Source organism: Embiotoca jacksoni, unplaced genomic scaffold (assembly GCF_022577435.1).
Source record: "Embiotoca jacksoni isolate LCO1_2020_lvr unplaced genomic scaffold, fEmbJac1.0.p SCAF_10, whole genome shotgun sequence".
Lineage (NCBI taxonomy): Eukaryota > Metazoa > Chordata > Actinopteri > Embiotocidae > Embiotoca > Embiotoca jacksoni.
The window spans coordinates 7,410,716-7,417,673 of record NW_027185230.1 but is presented as its reverse complement, the minus strand read 5'-3'; the positions used below and the strand labels follow the sequence as shown (position 1 = coordinate 7,417,673).

Sequence of the window (6,958 nt, the reverse complement as noted above, 5' to 3'; positions counted from 1 at the left end):
ACTTGAAGGTGTAGAACTGATATGGTTCAATTACAGTTATGGTTTCTGTGTAGAAGTCAAGGAAAGCAAGATATGTTTGGCTGATTTAGAGATTATTGTTTTACAATGACATACATGAAAGACCAAACTAAAAATGGCTCCATCTCATCACAAAAAATGACCGGCTTGTTAATTAATCATATTCCAAAATGTCCTGTTCATGTAAGGTAGCATAGCGTCATATTTCTATGATGTACTCAAAGAGAAACTTTCTATTTTCAGCATGAGTGGCAGGTAAATGAGGATACACATCTAAATTTACTATCACCTAAGAAATGTTCCAGTCTAAGATCTTGCAAAAGTGTATACATCAGTTTTATCATTTTATATTTGAGAGTGTTGTCGGAGTTGTCTGAGAGGAATCCCACTCTCCGTCACTGACAGAGCAGCAGTGCCGGTGATATAACACAGTCGACCTTATCTTTTGCTCTCTGGCCTTCCAGTGTCAGAAATAATTGATCTGGTAAAGTCCTGAAAGTTGTCTTTGAAATGCTACCATGGAGACCACTTGGGCATTGACAGGTTTACCCTTTTTGTAGAGGGATACAAGTGGTTTCAAGAAAAATTACTAATACAATATAAGCAGTCAGTAATATTTGATCACAAGGAACAAAAAGAGTCCTTGAAGCAATTAAACTCAAAATCCTGAAAGATGTTGTGATAGCACCGGTGTGAAACTGTCTGCAGCCTACGGTATCTGCTGCCTATCTGAAAGACAAGTTATTTTCAGACACTGAGATTAATGTGTGCTGCCACAGTGAGACTTCTCTTCTTTCAGAGGGAAAGACAAAAATCTGTGCAGCTGAAGTAGCTGGGATGCTCAGTTAAAAAGAGACAGAAAAAAAATCATCTGTCAATCAACTAATCAGGCAACAGCTTGAGACAAAAATGAAGAATGAAATTCAGTGAAGGAGCTCCAGGCAGTCACAGGCTGTTTGTCTAACATTAATTTAACTGTAGTTAAATTAATGTTTAACTATTTTTCATAATAATTTTTGACTGGTAATACCAGTTAACAAATACTTTCCATAAAAGGGCACTTGGTTGTACTGTATGTGACTACATTATTATCAGCTGTTATGCCCCAACAAGAAACATGTGAAATGTGAAAACAATGATCATGTTATTAAAAAAACAAAACAGGGAGCTTTTTTTTTTTTTTTTTTTTTTTTTTAATACCTGAAATGAACAAACAGTTCACACAGTTGGTAATCTAAACACACAAAAATGCATATTTCATCTCCTAACATGCATTGAAATGAACTCTTATGTAGTTTTAAAATGATTTTGTCTTCTGTAATGTGAATTAAAATTGAACTTCTGTGTAACGTAATAGGCTATGTACGTCAGCCTGACATGCACTGTTGCACATAATGTTGAATTGTGGTTGGCCCCACAATTAATTCAAGGACAGTGATATCTTCTACCTTTCAGTATAAGTCATATACTGCTGGTTTGTTCAACAGCTTATATAACCCAGCTAGCAGAGTAACAGCTGTGTATTTCTTTGCTCACAATGAAGAAAGTTTCTCTAATTATTTCTGTTATATGTAGGAGGCAGTGAGGTTTAGTTCAATCTGATCAATGTTCTGCTATTTAAAAAAAAAAAAAAAAAAAATTTTTAAATAAGCACATAGCAGTGGCTCCAACTCACTCTGTGGAGGAGTAGGTTAGGTTAGGTTAGGTTAGGTTAGGTTAGGTAGTTACTTTATTAATCCCCGAGGGGAAATTTTTTCGCTACAGCAGCATACAGGAAGCAATAAGATAATATACAGGTACAGGTAAATGTGAACTTGTTTAGTGGCTCGCTGAGTCCAGTCGACTCTCTTTAGAGATTGGACATTCCTTTTTGCATCAGAAAGGTGGTGCTTATTTCTGTCCTTCAGACTTCAGATGGGGCGTCTTAGGACAGTGAGGATAAGAACAAGTAAGCCTGATTTTTGTGGGCCGTCCGAACGGGATAACATCTGTTTCAAGTTCCCACTTCCCAAATAAAAAGTATTCTATATTCACTTGTCATTTTCTTTTGTGTTTTCATTTCGTGGCTTAACATGTATCTGTTTGATACTGTTGTAAAGAAGGCTTTGCAAATTCATCAGAATTTTACTGAAAAATATTTAGAGGTGTTACATCTAGAAAAACCTTATCAGCTCTATTATAATTCTTAAAAGAAGCAGCTTTTTACACTGAGAATCACCAGTATAGAGGAAGATCTGTATTTGTTGGAAAAATTGGCACATGCCATGTGCGATATGAGATTATAACAACCAAGGCCCCTTTCCCAAGGCATGCCTATGTTTGGCTTTGGGTTTTCAGGGTAAAACTAGTTGATCACCGTATAAGGTGCTATGAAAAGGTGAAATTGTCTCAGGACATCACAGGATGAGAAGGTTAATAGTTTGGACTCATAGCATCCAGTATCGCTCCTTGTTGTGGTGTGGTATCCTTAAGAAAAACATAAACTCCTCTGCTCTGTAGGTGCTTCACCACTTTGTCAGTTAAAAGAGTCAGATTGACATTGTGACGAGGGGCTACTGTAAATGAACCTACTAGCTAAAGAATGGCTTCTTTTTTTCTATGGAAAAAGAGGTTTCTGCTGTACATAATTTGGTTTGGTTTATATAACAAACTGTGGGTTTTGAGCCTAATGACATTGAAGATTATGGGAAAGCTGGTTTAGAGCCAAAGTGAGGAAAAGTTAAGTCACCATTTGCAACATCTTTTCTTGAAGATAATGAAATGAGCATTTCTTAGAGAGTCATATAAGACGGCAAGTCCTTGAAATAAAACTTATTATATTTGCATGTAAAAACACATTTTTCATGACCCTGATTATGTGATTTTGCTGCACTCAAGTGGAGAAAAATATTACTGTATTTGACGCTTTCTCCGAAGTCCACAAAAAAAATATTTGATTGTATATTCATTTCATTTATTTCATCCCCCTATTAAATATAAACATATTAATGAATATGCATTTTTTTGTGTGTCACATTTCTACCTGATGGCAACCCTTGTCTAAAGGTCGACTGTCCACACTGAGATTTTTGCTAATCTGTTGGCACACCGAATATTATGATATAGTCCTAATAGTTTTATATAAGATCTATTACAATCGGTCTCCCCTTTGTTTTAATTACTTGTTTCACGAAGTACTGCTATGACGTATGCGTAAACGAGAATAAGAGCAGTCTCGCGATACGTTTGTCCGGGGTCAAAGTTGATGTCGCCATGTGTGTATGCAGCTACTACGGAACATTTCAGTCGAATACAGCCACTAGCTTTGCTCCATTCAGATATATATTCATGAATGCGGTCCATAGAATTAGTCCACGGACTTTTTAAAGTTCGTTTTTATCCAAATCCTCCGAGTTGATTCGCGCTAGCTGCCTCACCGCAGCTGGTAGGGGCAGTTTTCATCTTTTCCAGAGCTGCAGGATTTTCTCATGATGGTTTAACGTGACATGTTTGAAGTCCGACCGTTGTTGAGTGCCTTAGTTTACCACAGACGGACGTTACACAGGAAAGGTAAGATAACCTAACAAAAACAACGTAACGTCGTGTTGTTTTACCATCTCACTCACCACACTCATTTCTTAATATCTGCTACAAAATGTGTCTACAGTCTCGTGAAACCCTGACTGTACTGTAGTAGAGCAATGCATAACAATCACCGATTGTTTTGTCTCCTCCTCTCAGGTGGCTTTTATAAGTTCTTTTGCATGATGAGTGAAGGATCCACGGAGCAGCAGCAGACAGCTAAGCTGCTGAAAAGAGCCAATGAGGACTCTGCTGAGAGGCTGCAGGCCACTAAGAGAATTAAAGCAGATGGGGAGTACACTGAAGATGATAAGAAATATCCTAAAAAGAAAGTGGTCCTCCTCCTGGTGTACTCTGGGAAGGGATACTATGGCATGCAGGTACTTTCAGCAGCTGGATTGTCTCCTTTGGGTCGAAGCACTTTTTATTTTCTTGTGTTTATTTCTTTTTATGTTTTTCATGTTTCAGAGAAACCCCGGAAACTCTCAGTTTAGAACCATTGAAGATGATCTGGTCAATGCGCTTATCAAATCTGGCTGCATCCCTGAAAACCACGGTGATGACATGAAGAAGATGTCGTTCCAAAGATGTGCCAGAACAGATAAGGTGTGTTCGTACTGTGAGTACAATAGGAATTCCTTGCACAGCACTCGGACAACGAGGCAGGTTGGAGGAAGTCCAACACCCACTGAAACAATAATAAAGTATTTGAGTTTTTCCATTCAAATGTATGTGCATTGCCAATTTGTTGGTTACTGTGCCAATTAAAACTGCAGACCAGTTAAGGGTTGAATAATGCTGCGTATATTAATGTGCTGCCACGCTGTTGATATTTGTCCATTTTATGTGTTAAACATCATGCTAAAAGTGAAAGTAATTGGGTTTTTTTAAACATTTTTATTGGTATTACATTATGACAAACTATGTTGGTGTTTTGTTTATTTGAATGTATTCAGGGTGTGTCTGCAGCTGGCCAAGTGGTGTCTCTGAAGGTGCGGTTGATTGAGGACATCAATGAAAAAATCAATGAGCATCTGCCACCACAGATCAGAGTGCTCGGTAAGACTTTGATCTTCGAAATCTTTGCTGAATTATCCTTAAACGCTTAAAACTAAGTTTTACTTTTGTACTGGCAGGACTTAAACGGGTGACCCAGGGTTTCAATTCAAAAAACAACTGTGATGCTCGTACATACTCCTATATGCTTCCAACAGTGGCCTTTTCCCAAAAAGACTATGACACTGGAAATATACCAGCTTTTCGTCTAGAACCAGAGACACTTCAGAGGGTGAACCGGCTTTTTGACCTCTACAAGGGCACCCATAACTTCCACAACTTCACCTCTCAGAAGGCTGCGAATGATCCCAGTGCCCGCCGCTACATCACAGAGATGTCCTGTGGCGAGCCTTTTATCCGCAGCAATTATGAGTTTGCGGTGATCACTGTGCGAGGCCAGAGCTTTATGCTGCACCAAATCCGCAAGATGATCGGCCTGGTGATCGCGGTGATCAGGGGCTTCGCAAAGGAGGAAGTGATGGAGCGGAGCTGGGGACAGGAGAAGGTGGATGTTCCCAAAGCTCCAGGACTGGGGCTGGTCCTGGAAAGGGTTCACTTTGACCGGTACAACAAACGCTTCGGAGGGGACGGCCTGCACGAACGGCTGGATTGGGACCGCGAGGAGGAGTCAATCAAGGGATTCAAGGAGGCTCACATCTACCCGAGCATTGTTGAGACAGAGTGCCAGGAGGGCTCCATGGTCAGCTGGATGGCCACACTTCCTATCCACGACTTTGAAGCCACAGCTAGTGAAACACGAGACAGTAAGGATCAAAAGCAGGTATGTTGGAGCTCCGATCAGTGAAACACCGTTCTTTTGAAACGCTGATGTTTGACATTGAAAATGAATTTGTCACTGATTTATCGTTTCTTCCCTTTTCTCCCAGGACAATGCCAATGAAGGTAATGACTCTGATTAGGCCGCCCTGCCTTATGGAAAGAAGATCCGTTTTCTTACTAAAAGATTCTCTTTCTTCAGTTGGAATTTATCTTTTTCTTTCTACAGTCTGATATTATATCTTATTTTTTAGTGGGATTAGATCCCAATGTTTTTAACAAACAACAAAATAATAAAAACCTCTGTTGTTTATTGGAACCTCCTGTGTTTATTTCACACTAAAAATGAATGTGGATGCCTGTTCAGTTTGTTTGATTATGCTTCCGCAGTGATAACTACTTTAATATTAGCTGTTTGATTCTTGTACGGTTTCCCGCAAAGACATGGAATTTTATTTCTCATATGAGGATAAAGCAGTCGCCGACTGCGTACCCAAATCCAATGTCTGTGTTTTAAACAGTCTCAATGAACACTGCTTATTCAGTCACTTTCACCTTTTCTGTTTTCATTTGATAACAAATTGTAAATATGATTTAAGACATGAATTAATATGCATTCTTGCAGTGATGGAAGAAGTATTCAGATCCTTTACTTGACTAAAAGTAGAGCAAAGTACAGGTAAAGGTCCTGCATGAAGAATTGTACTTTGGTAAAAGTACATATGTATTAGCTTCAAATTATATTTGAACTGTTTAAGTACTGACATACATGGTTATATATGACCTCATTAGATTATTACTACTGAAGCATTAGTATCTAGGCAGCATGTTACTGTTTTAGCTGCTGCAGGTGGAGCTAGTTTAAACAACTTTATATCCAGTTTTATATTCGGGGACAGCAGATAAATCGGAGAGGTTGTCAAATGATTACGGAGAGGAAAAAGAAAAAGAAAATGGTTCTGATCCACAAATCTGTTTTCAGTGTGTGGACTTTTTCTGTGATATTTGAGATTTTGGATCCTTTGAACATTTATTGATTTGAAACTGAGAATTTATAGGGAAAACTATCTTTGTTAGAGCTGTTAACTCAAGGTAAGTACCTTCAAATTGTACTTGCATACAAGTACTTGTAAATGCACTTGGTTACTTTCCACCACTGCTTTCTTGCATGCCACCAGTTTCTTGCATGCTGCTCCCAACAGTTGTTAAAGTAAAGGAAGCCCCTGGGTGACTTTGGCTCACTTTCACATGTTCATATTAAAAAGGACAATAAAGACTGTTCTGCTTCCCTTCACATTGATTCTGTGCAGAGAGATGATGAACCAAATGTCCTCATCAAACAAAAACAGTTTCTATTTATAGTCACCATGTTTTGTGTCAACACAGACAGCATCTCTCTTTATAACAAGGAAGGACACTGCGCTGACAGATACTTAATAATTACGTGCTTTTAAGTGCTGTTGAATGATAATCTTGTATCTCCACAAACACCAGCTATTTGAATGTTTTAACCGCAGTTTGTTTATTTGGCCTTTGGCCACCAGAT

General features: G+C 38.7%; 1 protein-coding gene across 1 annotated transcript; it reads left to right on the top strand.

Annotated features, from left to right (window-relative positions):
* Positions 1 to 3,251: 3,251 nt before the first annotated feature.
* On the top strand, positions 3,252 to 5,719 carry pus1 (pseudouridine synthase 1). The gene is made up of 6 exons (XM_069163244.1): positions 3,252 to 3,567; positions 3,739 to 3,959; positions 4,048 to 4,185; positions 4,536 to 4,638; positions 4,716 to 5,416; positions 5,523 to 5,719. The coding sequence occupies exons 1-6, from the start codon at positions 3,504 to 3,506 to the stop codon at positions 5,553 to 5,555; spliced, it is 1,260 nt and encodes a 419-aa protein (XP_069019345.1). The 5' UTR covers positions 3,252 to 3,503; the 3' UTR covers positions 5,556 to 5,719.
* The last annotated feature ends 1,239 nt before the right edge of the window (positions 5,720 to 6,958 follow it).

Excerpts from the sequence above, each read along its gene's own strand:
- pus1 (XM_069163244.1), top strand. The coding sequence starts at position 3,504 with ATGTTTGAAGTCCGACCGTTGTTGAGTGCCTTAGTTTACCACAGACGG. Across the intron at positions 4,186-4,535 it reads GATGTGCCAGAACAGATAAG|GGTGTGTCTGCAGCTGGCCA; the intron begins GTGTGTTCGTAC and ends GAATGTATTCAG. Across the intron at positions 4,639-4,715 it reads ACCACAGATCAGAGTGCTCG|GACTTAAACGGGTGACCCAG; the intron begins GTAAGACTTTGA and ends TTGTACTGGCAG.